At 35.1% G+C, this 16,177-nt stretch overlaps 1 protein-coding gene across 1 annotated transcript in view; it reads left to right on the top strand.

The window, feature by feature from the left end:
- The first annotated feature begins 4,617 nt into the window (after positions 1-4,617).
- The window catches only part of LOC129755436 (xanthine dehydrogenase-like), a 17,556-nt gene continuing 5,996 nt past the window's right edge, over positions 4,618-16,177 (top strand). The window contains 5 exon segments of the mRNA XM_055751932.1: positions 4,618-4,689; positions 4,750-4,922; positions 4,981-5,104; positions 5,107-5,835; positions 5,890-6,140. Coding sequence (XP_055607907.1) covers positions 4,650-4,689; positions 4,750-4,922; positions 4,981-5,104; positions 5,107-5,835; positions 5,890-6,140 — 1,317 coding nt within the window. The 5' untranslated portion in view covers positions 4,618-4,649.

Genomic DNA, 16,177 nt, shown 5'->3' with positions numbered 1-16,177 from the left:
AGATAGTCATACCTACCTTATACATCAAAAGTTTTAAGGTTGATGGGACATCAAATCGACATTGTCAGAAAAATTATTGGTTACTCCAGTCATTTTAAATTTAAAAAATACATGCGATTTTCACTCTTCTAAGAAGAACGGGTAAGTTGCAACAAACATTATTTTTAATGAAAAATAAAATGAAAACGTATTCAAACTTATAGTTTTGGATAAATTTGTGATTCTATAACGCATAAAGCTCCAATTGAAGTAATTTTTGTTTTTTTTGTTTGTTGTTTTTTTTCGAATTAAATTTTTAATTTTTTCCGTCAAAAATGTTTTCAATGAAAAAGCATAGGAGTTCTGCATGCATTAAGGGGTAACACATAATTCAAAAAATTCTACTAACAAAAAAACCATAAAAATAAATGTTTGGATAAATGAAACTTTGCTGATAACAAACGCGTGATGCAAAACAATCCACGGTGTATTTTGTAGAAGGACTTTAAGAAAAAATACAGTAACGCTAATTTTTGCATGGGCGGAAAGTAGAGCTTTTTCCGGTTCATTTTCACCAAAAATTAAAATATTTTGTCGGTGACCCCCCCATACAGAATATTTTTTTGAAAATTTTCTATTTAAATTCTTCAAAAACTTAAAATATTTTTAGTGTTTTATAATTTCAGAGGTGATTTTTATCTTAAATTAAACTTTTAATACTTTTAAATTTAATTGGTAACTTAAAAATGTCATCAAAAAGTTTGAAAAATTTTCTACTTTTTTTCAAAACTAGTTACAGAGCTGGTTAAACCTAAAAAGTGCTTAAAAAGTATCTTCTAATCCTATAATTTAAATATTGGCTGACAAACCCTGTCAGCAGTGTGAGAGGGTCAAATTATCTGAAATTATTTTAATTGTCTAGAATTATATGAATCCATATATGAATCGATTTGAATCAAATCAGTTAACACTGAGAAGCGCTATAACTTTTTTGTGATAACGCTTATCGTGATGCGATCCGGAGTAGAAACGTTTGTCTTAATGTAAGGTTTAAAAAAATTAAAAAAATCAATATTAAAAAGTAAACCATCCGATAAAAATTTTTTTGATAAGATATCAGTTTTTATACTTCTCCTGATTTAAATGTCTCAAAATTCCATATGCATTTCAGACTTAATGCCAATCGCTACAGCAGTTATATCTAAAGGGTGATACGGTCAAAGTTTGGTCAATATCATCTTGACGTATTTCTTTCAATTTTGCATTTAAAAAACCTGAACACCCCTCATTTTGAAGGTGTGTGTGTGTAGAATGTTGCTCCTAAATATTTTGATTTTGGAATTCACTCTTCAGTTGTCAAAATGCCGTCCAAGGAAGAAGAGCAGCGTATCAAAATTTTGCTCGCGCATCGCGAAAATCCGAGCTACTCGCACGCAAAGCTGGCAAAATCGCTAAAAGTTGCCAAATCAACCGTTACAAATGTAATTAAAGTGTTTGGGGAACGTTTGGCGACAGCCAGGAAGTCTGGATCGGGGGGAAATCGTCTACAACCGTGCATCGAGCCAAAAAACGAACCGGACTATCGACTTACAACAAGTTGAAATCGGAGCTTAACTAATTTTTCACGATACTAACCCTAGTAGCTTGTACTGGCGAACTCACGACACTATTTTTCGTCACCTACAAGTCGAACCCTTTCACTAGAGTGGTCGCAAGTCTGAATCGGAGCTAAACTAATTTCTCGCGGTAATAACACTAGTAGCTTGTCTCAGGTCTAAAGTCTCGTCTCAGGTCTCATGTCTAATTTCTAATGTTTCATGTCTCTTGTCTCAGGTCTCATATCTCATGTCTCATGTATCATGTCGCATGCCTCATGCCTCATGTCTCATGTCTCAGGGCTCAGGTCTCAGGCCTCAGGTCTCAGGGCTCAGGTCTCAGGTCTCAGGTCTCGTGTTTTATGTCTTAGGTTTCTAGTCTCAGGACTCAAGTCTCAGGTCTAATGTCCTATGTCTTTGGTCTCATTCTTCAGGTCTCAGATCTCAGGTCTTAAGTGTCAGAACTTCAGAGCTCCAGAATTTGAATGGTCTTTTTTACACGGTTTTCGGGAATTAACACGCTTTTTATACGGTTTTCGGGAATTAGCTCGGTTTTTTTACACGGTTTTCGGGAATTAACACGGTTTTTTTGCACGGTTTTTTTACGCGGTACGTATATCAGTGTAAAAAAAACCTTACTGTTTATCAAGCTAGATATCGTAGTGGGGCGTTTTGCCCACACTGGGCATTATACCCCCAGTTCCCCCACTTCAATTCTTAAGCAAAAATGAAGTTCAAATGAATGATAGAAAATTCTCAAAGCTTTTCTAACTCTCTCTCTCTCTCTCTCTTCTAGGATCCTATGCAAAAATTCTGCTCATTTGGTTAACTCTAAAGTAAGGTTGCCAGATTTTTTTACCCTGGCCGGACAAATCCGAGCTATTTTATCTACAAACCACGCAAAATCCGGGCATTTGATTTTGAAATGTCGACCAAAAATCCGTGCAATATCCGAGCAAATTTGATCAAAATCAAGGAATTACTCAACACAAATCAGGATTAAAAAACTTGAAATTTTTGTTTTTTCATCAGCAATTTTTTAATAGAGTTTAAGACTTTCAAAAATATTTTAAAACTTGCTCCAAAAATTTTGCATTAAAAAAATGTCAACAAAAACCATTTTTCTTTGTTTATTTTTGGCAAATAAAGCTAATACATCCGGGCAAAATTGGGACTTTTTACAATAAAATCCGGGCTTCCGGGCCAAGCCGGACTTTTGTCAAATCTTGTATAAGATATCCGGGCAAACCCGGATAAAACCGGGCTATCTGGCAACCTTACTCTAAAGGGAGGCTCAACGATCTTTGTACATAATTTAATGCCAAATGGCTTGCAAAATGAATGCATAATATGTCAAAAATTGGTGCTATCTAAAAAAAAAATATTTTCAAAAATCGACTTCAGAATTTTGAAAATTACGTAAAGGGGGGACTAAAAATCAAAATTCTCATGTGGATGAAAAATGACTTAGATAGGCATTAAAGCGTCAAAATCTGCTGTTATCTAAAAATAGTATATGAAATAAATTGGCCAAAAATCTAACTTCTGGGACTTCGTATAAGGTAGACTGTAAACTCCTTTGAAATCTACCTCAGAGCATAAACTCAGAATCGATTTCTACATAACGTCTCAAATTTTGAATTTCGAATATTTTTCTTTATTAAAATTAAAAAAAAAACAAACAATTATAGTCTAAGAAATAAGTTAAAAATTGAATGTTCATTTTTAGTCAATCTTTTGAAGACTTCATATACTTGAAGCATATGAAAGAATCATACTCATGCTCTTGAAAAAAGCTGTAAAATTGGAATACAGTATGTATTTAAAAATTAGTACTATTTTATTCAAATTTTAGAAAAAAAAAAGCAATTAGAAGAATCATTTAACAAACAAACTTTTTTTCTACACTTTTTTTTTGGCATAAAGAGATGACCTCTTATATTGAAAAGGCTTCAAAAATGGATGGGATTGCGAATAAATTGATAGTAAAGTACAATTTTTCAATAATTGATATGTCGAGCTTATCTAAATTGAATACATCGAATTGCATGTGAAAAATATCTCCATGTTTGTTTGCAGAAAAGAATGCTCACAAGACTGCCGCAAAAGATGTTTTTTTGCTCCCATACGTTTTTTTGATGCCTTTTGTATCGCCAAAAATCATTGTAAAATTTTAGAAGATATGGTTGATTCTTGAGTTAGCGCAACGTGTTCCAATTTGTTGTGAATACTTATTTGTATGGATGAAGAATTATTTGCTTTTTAAACCATCCAGAAAATTCGAATAAGCTTGAAATGAAGTTGGCCTTTGATTTTTGATTTTGACTATTTATTTTTTGAATAAATTTCCTGGCTATGCAAAGCAGTGTTTTTAGATTTTTATTCTCATCCTACGGTTACACAGTTTTCAAATAAGCAGTCAAAAACGCTCAAATGAAAAAAAAATTGAATAAATTGAATATTTTTTCTGGGGTACAAGTTAGGTTTGTGCTTTGTTGACATGAATTGTACTACAAGAATCAAGGTGTATTTTTCATGCAAAGTTTTTTTTTGTAAATTTAGTTCATCTCTGGCGATTTATGAATGAAAAATTATATTTTCCCATACAAAATTAAAACTCGTTGCGCTTATTTAAGACTGGATGAACAGCTTCCAAAATTTTTATTGCGATGTATAGCAGCAAAAACACCAAAAATTATTGGATGGTTTGAGGGATGCTTAAGAGTGAAAAAATGCAGTTTTGCAATCATTTCTGCAAAAAATATACTTTCGATATCAACACTTTAAGAGGTCTTAAGCAGGGCAACTATTCTAATATTGATTGGCAATCTCAATAATACCCGTTAATTTAAAAAATATATTAAATCATCATTTGAAAATGTTTTCCCGAATTCACATGATCAATCGAGCAACTGTACTTAGCTTTATTAAAATATTTGAAACATATGATCGTTTGGCTCCAACAAACTTTTGCCCACCAACCATTCCCTTGAGATATCGGCGATGCACATTCAACGGAATACGATACGGTTAGTGCATTTTCAGCACTGTTTGCGTCCACACGTTTCCGAACAAATGAGGGCGACCTTCACGATTAACGGACAGATTTACCATGGTAAATAGTAATGATTTCGGAAAACTAAATTGAGTGTTTTAATTTGTTGTTTGCATTTAGTGTCCCCAGAAACTGTACCAGCTGATACTTCTCTCAACACCTTCATCCGGAAGCATGCTCATCTTAGCGGAACAAAGTTCATGTGCCTCGAGGGAGGATGTGGAGCCTGCATTGTCATGATCCGCAGACTTCATCCCGTGACTGGGGAAGTGATTTCCGGTGCTGTGAATTCCGTGAGTCGTTTTGTGGATTGAGATGATTAAGCTATTAGTTGAAAATTTTAATTTCCAGTGTCTGTATTCGGTATTTTCCTGCCACGGGGCAGACATCGTTACCGTCGAGGGCATTGGATCCAAAACCGATGGCTACCACCCGGTTCAGCGTCGATTGGCATCACTCAATGGAACGCAATGCGGTTTTGTACTCCGGGATTCGTCATGACCATGTACAGCATGCTTGAATCGAAGAAAGGGTCCGAGCTTTCCATGTTGGACATTGAAAATTCACTCGATAGCAACATTTGCCGATGTACTGGGTATCGTCCGATTTTGGATGCGTTTAAATCTTTCGCAGTCGATGTTAATCAAAAGCTGAAAAGTGCTTGCCCAGACATTGAAGATTGGAGCGCCAGTTGTAAAAAGGAAGACAACTGCCAGCAATTATGTACTGCGAGGAAAGCCAAACTCGGAAAATATTTGAATCTGAAATTTTCAGATAATCGACAGTTTTATATTGTTCATACGATAGATGAAGCGCTAGGAATTTTAGCAAAGATCGGAAATAAACCGTACATGTTTGTGGCTGGCAACACTGGCCACGGAGTTTACAGGAGAAGTAACGACCTTCAAGTTTTCATTGACATCAATTCAGTACCAGAACTTCATTCAGTTGACATCGGAGAATCGTTGACTGTTGGGGCGAATTTGTCCTTAACGGAATTTTTAACGGTTCTGCGATCAGCTGCTCAACAAAATGATAAATTTGAATACTGTTTACAAATGATCAAACACGTAGAGAAAATTGCTCACGTGGCAGTCCGAAATGTTGGATCTTTGGCGGGAAATCTTTCATTGAAGCAAATGCACAATGAATTTCCTTCAGATTTGTACTTACTTTTGGAAACTGTCGGTGCTCAGCTTAAGATAGGTAAGTCACAGTGTAAAGATTTTTCTCTCGATTCATTTCAAATATTCATTTCAGTGGACGTAAACAAATCTGAGGAAATACTGAGTCCGGAACAGTTTGTCAAAAGTGATATGCAAGGGAAAATTATGACTCAAATCATGTTACCAGCGCTGGATCCAAGGTTTTACATTTTCCGATCGTTTAAAGAACAGCCACGTGCTCAAAATGCCAAGGCCTATGTCAATGCTGCTTTTTTGCTGAAGATGAATGCAAAAAAAAGCGAAGTTGAGCATGTTTCAATTTGCTACGGAGGAATTAATCCAAATGTAAGTAACAAACATTCAATTTTATAGAACCCTTTATCAATTTCAGTTGTGAAATCCGAAAAAAAACTATGCAAAAATCAGTGAAAATACGACTTGGTTTAACCTGTAGGCAAGGTTGCCGAAAATCTATAATTTCACAGAAATTTAGTTAATTTGTGATCCGTGTTACAGATCACGGAATTTTGTGAAAAAAATTGTCGGTTTTTTTCAGATTTTTAGAATATCTTTTCATATTTTACAAATCGAACGTCAGGTACATCAAATCAATGTGTTTCTCCATTGAACAATTCGTTCAAATACATCAGCTTATTTTTTTTTATCAAACTTGAAACCTGAGCGGGAGAACAAATAGAGCGAAATGGTCTTCAGAATCTGCGAATACGGCGGACTATTATCGTATTTAATATAAACCGACTTTCAGTAACCATTTTTACGATTGTTTACTTATTTCATAGGAATTGCGATTCGCAGTAACGTTGTAAACGACTTGAACTATCATTCATAATGCGATTAGATGTTTGCTGGAAAGACAAATGTTTGCATAACTCGAGAACTGGCCAAGGAAATGATATTAAATTCGGCACGGGAGGGTATTTGGGTACAAGGAATGTTTCTATGCTTATTTGAGACCCCTTCCATCTTCCAGTGGGGAGATAGGAAGGGGGAAAGGGGGCTTCATTACTACTTTTCACATAAGTCAAGCATTAATCAAGCAAATGAAACCAAATTTCTCATGGGATAGTGTTTCAACATGAGAAATGTCACAAAGAATATTTGACATCTTTCCCCTGTTCCAGTGAGGTGATAGGAATAAAAGAGGGCGCCCCTTACAATTGGGAAAATGAGAAGGGTGGGGGGCGTCCATAGTATTTTTGGTATAACTAGAGAACAAATCGAGCAAATGGAAACAAATTTGGAATGGAAGGGTTTTGGGGTACGATAAATGTTTCTATAAATCTTAGGAACCCATTCCTCCTTACAGTTGGGAGATAAAAAGGTAGAAGAAGGCTGCTTCCTCACAATTTTTTACATAATTCAAAAACTATTCAAGTTAATGAAACAAAATTTATTAGGGTGTTTAAAAATTAGTTATATCTCTGTGATTATTTGAATCTTCTCGCTTCTTCCATTGGGATGATAGGAAGGGAAAAGTTAAGCTCCCATACAGATTTTATATTGCACTAGCTGACCCGGTGTGCATTGCTACACCTTTCATAAAATAGATGCAATTTGTAAAAATTTATTCAAATTTAGATCTTTGTAAGCATTTTTTTTTTAAATCAAACCTCATCATGGTTTAGAACCAACAACTTTGAAATGAGAGCTGCAGCTGGAGTTCCGAATTGCAATTCAAAGATAGTATCTATTATTTACTGAAGCTTGATCCTTAAACTTGTTTTTCAAGATCTGAAATTTGTACTCTGTTTTTAAAGCTTCATAATGACTCAAATAATGTCAATATTTATGGATTTTCCATCTTTTTTTCCCAAAGTGGAAAGTTACGAACTTCCATAAAAACATTTGTCACATCTATTTTTGAGATATGCCAAATATCCGTACGCAAAAAAGCCCTCTTTTAAAATATGGTCCCGTTCTTTGAAAACCTTTTTATCTTAAACTTACATGGGAGCTCCCCCTTCTTTTCCAAATTTGTCTCCCACTGCTTGAAGCAGTAGACTGAGTCGATTTGGGGTCATTTTTGAATTTCTCAAACCCTGGGGTCTTAAAAGCTTCGTCTTGGTCCAAAACTCATCCTTGATTTTTTGTAGAATTTTTAAGTAACGTTTACATGAGTAAATTTGAACTTTTAGGTTTGTATGGAAAAATTGAATATTTTGTACTGAAAAATCAACATAATTTTTGTTTTTCTTGTGGAACCGAACCACCTGATGGTTTTTGTGCCAATTTATAAAATTCTTAAAGGAAATTTTCCGCTGAACAACTTTGTCGAAGACACTAACTTTGTATCTAAACAATAAAGTTATTAGCAGTTTAACAGGAGTATGTCTTTTCGCATTGATAAACGATAAATTCAATTGACATCACTGCTGGGTGCCTGGCGAGGCATTGCATGACTACTTTTCATGCAATACTTCGCGAGTCTTGAGCAGTGATGTCATTTGAATTTATTGTTTATCTATGCGAAAAGACATACTCCTGTTAAACTGCTAATAACTTTATTGTTTATTAAGATACAAAGTTAGTGTCTTCGACAAAGTTGTTCAGCGGAAAATTTCCTTTAAGAATTTTATGAATTGGCACAAAAACCATCAGGTGGTTCGGTTCCACAAGAATAACAAAAATTATGTTGATTTTTCAGTACAAAATATTCAATTTTTCCATACAAACCTAAAAGTTCAAATTTACTCATGTAAACGTTACTTAAAAATTCTACAAAAAATCAAGAATGAGTTTTGGACCAAGACGAAGCTTTTAAGACCCCAGGTTTTGACAAATTCAAAAATGACCCCAAATCGACTCAGTCTATTGAAGCGGGTAGGCTGATTTACCTGGCTCGAGTTTACATAAATTTCTAATTGAAAGAAAAAGATTCGCATATCGGAATTTATTGCACATTGTACCTTATGGAGATAGAATTTTGAAAACCGATTAATAGCGTGAATCGGGACAGTTTTTTGAGTATATTCCTAAAATTCTGTATTATGAGCACTTCCAGCCCCTGATTTGCTTGAGATGATGTATTTGGAGTTAAAAAAATAAGCTATCGAAATTTGAAAACAAAAACGATGCAAAAGATTTTTAATAAACATTTTCAAACATCTTTTTTCACCATCCTCTTCCTTCGAAGCAGTTTGAATATCTATCCTTTTTGCACCAAAATTATGTTAAAAAAATGTTTCGCCATATGCCAAACTCGTGGACATGAGACATTATAGCTTGAAGTTTTCCCAAACAACACTTATCATGGTAAGAAAATTATTGATTTTATACAGTGCAAATTTCTTTTTTTAATAAACTTATTAAAGCAAAAAATATCAGTTGCATCACTGAATAATTTCTCCGCGTTTTTTTATTTTCTCTTTGAAAGTCAAATATTCAAAAATGTTGGCAAACACAAATTTCTAAGTTAATATTTGTCCCGTATATTGGGGTAAGTGTAAATGCAAAGCTTATTTTCAGATGCATCAGAGTAATGGCTTCAAAAATGGATTTAATACGTATATCTGTTTTTTTGTTTTATCAAGTTTCATTGATATATCTACAGTATTCCAGCAGTATAAATTTATGTTCATTATTCCACTTTTAACGAATGCTGCCTTTATTTACAAAGACATTTGAGAATTTTAAATATCCGCTTCAGTTTCATCATTTGGAATAACCCATCTGGTTTTTCCAACATTTTGAATCATTTTGAAGATGAATTACTTTTGGTCAATAAAAATCAGTTTATTTCACTGATACCTTTCACTTATGAACACGTTAGTCCTATTTTATCTAATGTAAAGAAAAGGCTCTTGATCAGTTCATGTGTCGGATTGGACTTTTATATCTTCTTTTTCAGTTAAGTACATTTTTACATGTTCAACAAAATGTTTCCGATCTCCCTCTGTAGAAAACATCTTATTCATATTTCTGTTATCAATATGATTCAAAAATAACCTTGTAGGAAAAATGGGTTTAAAATTGTATGTAAATTCTTTACTTTCTGATTTTTTTTTAATTGTCCGCAAAGTGTCATACCATTATTTCATTAGCATCAGAACTAAATTTATATTTTTTAGACAATAAATGCTACCCACATTAACACGAACTAAATATGGAAGTATTTTTGGAAATATTTCAATTGGTTTTGATTCGATTGATAAAATACCAATCCGTGTCACATCTAGGCGTCATTTATTTCCACGTGCTGTGTACAATTAAGTCAGAAAAAACGCATCTAGATTGCATATCGCCCCCATGTGCATAAGAAAAATAGGTACTTGGTTGAGAAATAGGCACCTAATTGTAAAATTTTTCCAGCGATCAATGAACAGTATGTTTTGGTTACTATCTACTTGCGACGACGTTTGCTTGACCATAGAGACGAAAAACAAACCCCTCAAAGAAATGAAAATCTCTAAAAATAGATGCCATGATTTTTCAATTTCAGATTTTGGCAAAAAAAATGTATATGTTTTATTCGATGGGCAAAATGTCAATCTGGGTCACATCTAGGTGTCATTCATAACTATGTGCTGTACAAATGAGCAAGGCATCAATTAGAAATCAATACTGATGTTATGAAATCGCTTGGTACATCTTTGTACCTGAAAATGATCACATTTTCATATGTGATGAAAGAAATTAGAGAAACATGAACTACCAAAGAACGAAAGAACATAAGCCGTAAATATCATGAAAATTTCGAAAAAGATACAACCGGCTCACCGACAGGACTTGAACCAGCAATCTCCGCTTCGGTACAACGGCGCGTTAGCCAATTCCACCACGGTGAACGTGATGGAACCGGCGAACACGAGCAATCGAGCTCTGCCGATCAACTGCTGGACCTTCTATCGAAACACCATGTATACAGGGATGTCAACCTTCCAGATTTTGTCTGGATCTTCCAGACTTTTTGACCTCCGGCCAGACTTTTTTTTTGGTATCCAGACTTCCAGATTTTAAGTATTTCTTCCAGACAATTCCAGACATTTTTTGATTGACAAAGTTTTTTTTCAAATTTTTAATCTATTTTGGCATTATTGACTACTTTAACTGACTGAGGTGGAGTAGAGTTGTTCGAGCTCACTTCGCTCTTATCAACAGCCCGGTGGGTTTTGTTCCCACCGAATGACTCTGACCAAGTTTGAATCATAATCGTCCGAATTCGGACGAAAACTGTCTAGAATTTGACATTACTCGGTCCGAACGTGCATACTGGGTGAATTTGGAATCATTTCGTCCCGAACTTATTTCATCACTGGGCTGTGTGAAAAGGCATATTTAAATACAACGCGACCAGCCGGCGGCAATGTGACATTCTTTTCTTGGTGTTTCCGTGGCATGAAAACACGCGTTCTTGCGTCCCGTCCGCGGAAAGTGACTGGTTTTTCGGAAATTTATGAGAAGTTTTAAACAGAGAAAGTGCGGTTTCGAAATGGTCAGGTTTGCTAGAATTTTTTTAATATGCCCGAGCTTATTTATTATTTCAATCTGAAACCTGAGACTGAAATTAAAAGACTGATATGATTTCTAAATCAGAATCCGAAAAACTCAGAAAAAATTGTTTAATGGGCATATTCCCCAACTCAAATCAGTTACAAGAAATGAAAACTCTGTAATCAATTTACATTTGTTTCTAGTATAAACATCACAAGTAGTTATAAAAAAATCATAATCATGTGCCTACGTAACATTCCAAACTGGATCATCTACATACATCACAACTTATCAAATTTTACGCCAGACACAAACGCTTCAAACTTTCCAAATCAAATCAATACTATTTTTGTTAAAATTCAGGAGCTATGTTGTTAAACATATATTGTGAAATTGCAAAAGAAATTGAAAAACAGTTTTAGACGTTTCATAGCCATTGAAAAAGTAGACATTGACTAATTCAACGTCGCAATCTAGGCTCTGCTAAACTTGGCTGAGATTTCTCAAAATGGTGTTAGTTGTCTTTAACGAAAACTTTAATCTGAATAGTTATTTAAAAGTGAAATCAGAATATTGATATTCTGAATACATAAACATTGAAACCTACGATGTCTTGTTTAAAATCGTATGTACTCAAGTTATGTTATTTAATGTTACAAAAATTATCTCGACAAGCCTCGTTGGACAAATGCTCGACACGAAGATTTAAATAATTTGCTTTTTATATTTACAGTGTTTTTCGGTAATCTATAACTTCCGGTCAAAATGCCCTAGAATCCACAGCATGGTTTGCATTCAAGTTATTTTATACACAAATTAATTCACGCTGTGAAAATATACTTCAAAAGTCGTGCTTAAAATATCTTTTACTTTTACAATTTCTCCTTCGAGGAAAAATTCTAAATCCATTTTTTAACCTGAATTTTTTGCTTTACTTGATAGAAAGGTTTTAACAATGAAAAAAGCTTTTTCAATATTACCAATCTAGATATGACTGTATGCAATCAGAAAGGAACAAAATCTTTAACTTTATTTTTTTCCAATTTGGATCAATTTGAAATAACAATTTCTAAATGATCCTGGATTCCGGAATATAAATTGCTAAACAGATGGTTTATATTCTGAACTTTTAATTTATGATATAACGTATTATTTTAAAATTTTAGTATTGAAATAAGCTTCTCAACACCTGGGTAGGGAGGATAGAAATTCGCTGCATCATTTTTCATAGCCAAACATTGAGATAGTGGTTGATGTGTTTCGATTTGAAGGATTTGTGATGTGCATTACCAACCAAATGCATTCTTATTTTTGAAAAATCATTTATTTTGGCAGAAATTAACCCATTAACTGGATAGAGCTGTTGAAACTTTGCATTTTGGAACCGACAAAAGCTCAACCTGATATCATTTTTCAAATTTTCTAAAAGGAATGATAAAGCTTAATACAATAACCCAAAGAAAATAAAAGAATCAATGTTTGCACTGGTCGGTGAAATGATCAGAAAAATTTGATGTTCGGGCGTTTTTTTCGTTTTTCGATTCTATTCTCCCCGCCTAGCTCAACACTACAATGTTCCAGACATTTATACCCATTTCCAGACATTTCGGCCCAATTGTTCCAGACATTTTTTGAAAATAGGTGGCAACCCTGCATGTATATCCCGCATGTGATCTTTCCCTCTATTGATCTCTCTTGTTTCTCTAACCCCACCCATCGACTCGGGATTCTAGCCGAGCGAGCACATGGTCGATTGCTTCGGGTTTGCCGCAACTTACGGTCAGATGAAGAAGCAATCAGTGCCGCTCAAGGTTCCGAGCAGACCAGTTACACAGGGAGGTGTTGCTCTGTTGAAATCAATACTGATGTTATGAAATCGCTTGGTACATCTTTGTACCTGAAAATGATCACATTTTCATATGTGATGAAAGAAATTAGAGAAACATGAACTATCAAAGAACGAAAGAACATAAGCCGTAAATATCATGAAAATTTCGAAAAAGATACAACGGCTCACAGACAGGACTTGGTCAGGTTCACCGTGGTGGAATTGGCTAACGCGCCGTTGTACCGAAGCGGAGATTGCAGGTTCAAGTCCTGTCGGTGAGCCGTTGTATCTTTTTCGAAATTTTCATGATATTTACGGCTTATGTTCTTTCGTTCTTTGATAGTTCATGTTTCTCTAATTTCTTTCATCACATATGAAAATGTGATCATTTTCAGGTACAAAGATGTACCAAGCGATTTCATAACATCAGTATTGATTTCAACAGAGCAACACCTCCCTGTGTAACTGGTCTGCTCAGAACCTTGAGCGGCACTGATTGCTTCTTCATCTGACCGTAAGTTGCGGCAAACCCGAAGCAATCGACCATGTGCTCGCTCGGCTAAAATCCCGAGTCGATGGGTGGGGTTAGAGAAACAAGAGAGATCAATAGAGGGAAAGATCACATGCGGGATATACATGGTGTTTCGATAGAAGGTCCAGCAGTTGATCGGCAGAGCTCGATTGCTCGTGTTCGCCGGTTCCATCACGTTCACCGTGGTGGAATTGGCTAACGCGCCGTTGTACCGAAGCGGAGATTGCTGGCTCAAGTCCTGTCGGTGAGCCGTTGTATCTTTTTCGAAATTTTCATGATATTTACGGCTTATGTTCTTTCGTTCTTTGATAGTTCATGTTTCTCTAATTTCTTTCATCACATATGAAAATGTGATCAATTAGAAAAAAAATCATATCAAGGCTCATAGTACATGGAAAATAACAGGAAGGCCATTGCGCTTAACCTCACTCGAAAGCTCCGTGTATTTATGTACACAGCATGCTTGCATACCAACAAAAATAGTTATGAAAATTTGGCAGTTCAATATGGAATAGCAATCAAAATTGTTAATTTCTTCGTCGATAGCCAATCGATTCTATTGAAAAGGGCTTTAGATTAAAGATTGATTCTTCAGGCTCATCGGAAACTATTTTTTGCTTGGATTTTCGGATCTGAACCATAAATAATGAGCATTCAAAAGTAATTTTCATCGTCGTCCCTCTTTTTTGAAAGCAAGCAATGTAATATTTTCTTCTGTCTATGTTAAACATTTATAAATGGTCCAAAATACTTCGTATTTCTGTGATTAAAAGTCAATTTGTTTGAATTTTTTTTTAAATCACAGAAGAAAAAGGCCACCACAAGGCAAAAATAACACCAAATTTTAGTTTTAAATCGAGAAAAAGTCCATTGCATATTTCATTTAGCGGTGTTGAAAAGCCAAATATTGTTTGTTGCATTAAAATTCAGCAGTGCATATCTTTCTCATAATTTTATTTCTTGTCAACTTTCAGAAAAATGTGATTTTTTGATTATTCCATACATTTGCCAGTTTTTTTCAAAACTATTTTTCGGGGTCTCTTACCAATACGTTGAAAGAGAGCGGAATGGCCTACCTTATATATTTCAAAGTACTATGATCAAGGCTTCATATCGCCACCCCTTGCATTGAAAATATGCTAGGTTGAGAAATACGCGCCAAAATATTCCCACTGATCAGTATGCCATGTCATGGTTACTACCCTCTCGCGACGCCTCGAACATAGAGACGAAAAACAAACCACCCAAAGGGAAAAAACCGAGAAAATGGATGGCATGACTTCAATTTGTTTCGAAAAACTCCAAATTTTGTATGGGAGCCATGGGAACCCCCCTCCCTTAAGTCGGATGGGGTTTTAATTTTCATAGAAACCATCTCCGGCCCCAAAAGCCCTCAGAAACCAAATTTGACGATGATCGGTTCAGTAGTTTCCGAGTCTACACAGCGAAAATTATTTTCTGTAAAATTACAGTAAATGTCCTGTAACAAAAAGGAGCAGGACATTCACCGTAATTTTACAGGTCGAGGACATGGCAATTCACAGGATAATTTAAAATTACAGGCCTGCAGAGGTAAAAAAAACGCTATTCGCTAGTTAGTCCGCTACATTGTTGTTTGTACATTCCTTTTTTAACTTTATTTTTAGAGAACCTACACCTCAAAAAACTCCACCACTTTATAGAAAAAAAACATTTATCAGTATTCCTGCTTAAATAATTGCACCTGGTGGAGTTTGTTTATTCCGTTATTTCAACAGAAATCCCGTTAGAAAATAAATTTGTCATCAAAAAAGTAGCGGACTAATTAGCGATTAGCGATTTAACGGCAGACACCTTCAAAAAAGCATGTATTCTTCCTTGACTGATTACTTGTGGTGGAGTTTGTCTATTTGCTAGTACAAAAGTTTGGTGAAAAAATAAATGAAAAAGATAATTTTCTAACAATAACGGAGCAGACAAATTAGCGATTAGCGCTTTAATGCCGGACACTGCAGGCCTGTAAAATCAAGCGACCTGTAATTGCAAGCGACCAGTAAAACAATCTGCACGTTATTTTATTGTTTATACACTATTTATTTACAAAAACCTCATTTATTTACAATAACCTCAATACATCAAGAACAATTTTTGAATTATGTTTTAATGGCTTTTTTTTACACCAATAATAAGGGCGCCGACGCAGATGGTTCGGTGCGTTTTCTGCGACCCAAAGTTGGCTGCTATGGTGTTGGTTCTCACTCCGGTCTCCGGAATGTTGTGACTGGTGGTGTGGTCGCAATCGTGATTGAGGATCTGGACGAGTGATGATGTTGTTTTTTCGCCAAAGAGAAATCTACTACCGCTGCTGGTGACGATGTGAATGCATGGTCGTTTCTCTGCCCAGTTTTCACCTTGTTTGGCGCTGGAACAGTTCCGGTGTTTGTCCGGCCTTTTTTCGCATCTACTCCGGGCTGTACGGGGGGTAGAAAAAACAAAACAATTTTGAAACTTACCTTCATCGCTAGCGATGTTTTCGGCCTCGGTGCGCTAGGTTTTCAGTACTTTCATGGTCTTTCATATATATATATATAT

Source organism: Uranotaenia lowii, chromosome 3 (assembly GCF_029784155.1).
Source record: "Uranotaenia lowii strain MFRU-FL chromosome 3, ASM2978415v1, whole genome shotgun sequence".
Lineage (NCBI taxonomy): Eukaryota > Metazoa > Arthropoda > Insecta > Diptera > Culicidae > Uranotaenia > Uranotaenia lowii.
The sequence above is the reverse complement of the archived record's forward strand: the minus strand, read 5'-3'. Positions and strand labels throughout refer to the sequence as shown.